This window comes from Salvelinus namaycush, chromosome 14 (assembly GCF_016432855.1).
Source record: "Salvelinus namaycush isolate Seneca chromosome 14, SaNama_1.0, whole genome shotgun sequence".
Lineage (NCBI taxonomy): Eukaryota > Metazoa > Chordata > Actinopteri > Salmoniformes > Salmonidae > Salvelinus > Salvelinus namaycush.
In genome coordinates this window covers 8,878,452-8,878,802 of record NC_052320.1, presented here as the reverse complement: position 1 = coordinate 8,878,802, position 351 = coordinate 8,878,452, and the positions used below count along the sequence as shown (strand labels likewise).

Here is a 351-nt window from a genome sequence, read left to right as displayed (position 1 = left end):
TCTATAACTGGACTGAAAACAGCTTACAGAAAGCAACATTTCAGATCATTGGAAGTCAGTAAAGTCAGTGACTCCTAGAGAGTTGCATGTGGAACTGTTGTTTACGTGCGGAAGCATCTTTAGGTTTAGGGGCCAATTTTGCTTTTAAGTTTGCTCTCTTGTTTTTTTTAATCTTACCTTGAAGGCATCACTGAGATAGTCATTATTGATACGGTGAGCAGAGCTAGCTCACTCTAAAGGAGAATACACATTTGGGGTAGCCATTTGGGCTAGCCTCTTGACTTTTTGGCCACCATGTGGGAGTTCCGTTCCATGTCGTTCTGGCGGGCGGTGTTCGCTGAGTTCTATGGC

General features: G+C 43.9%; 1 protein-coding gene across 1 annotated transcript in view; it reads left to right on the top strand.

Annotated features, from left to right (window-relative positions):
• The first annotated feature begins 294 nt into the window (after positions 1 to 294).
• Positions 295 to 351, top strand: part of LOC120059097 (lens fiber major intrinsic protein-like) — a 4,874-nt gene continuing 4,817 nt past the window's right edge. The window contains exon 1 of the mRNA XM_039007900.1: positions 295 to 351. This exon is cut by the window's right edge and continues 303 nt beyond it. Coding sequence (XP_038863828.1) covers positions 295 to 351 — 57 coding nt within the window.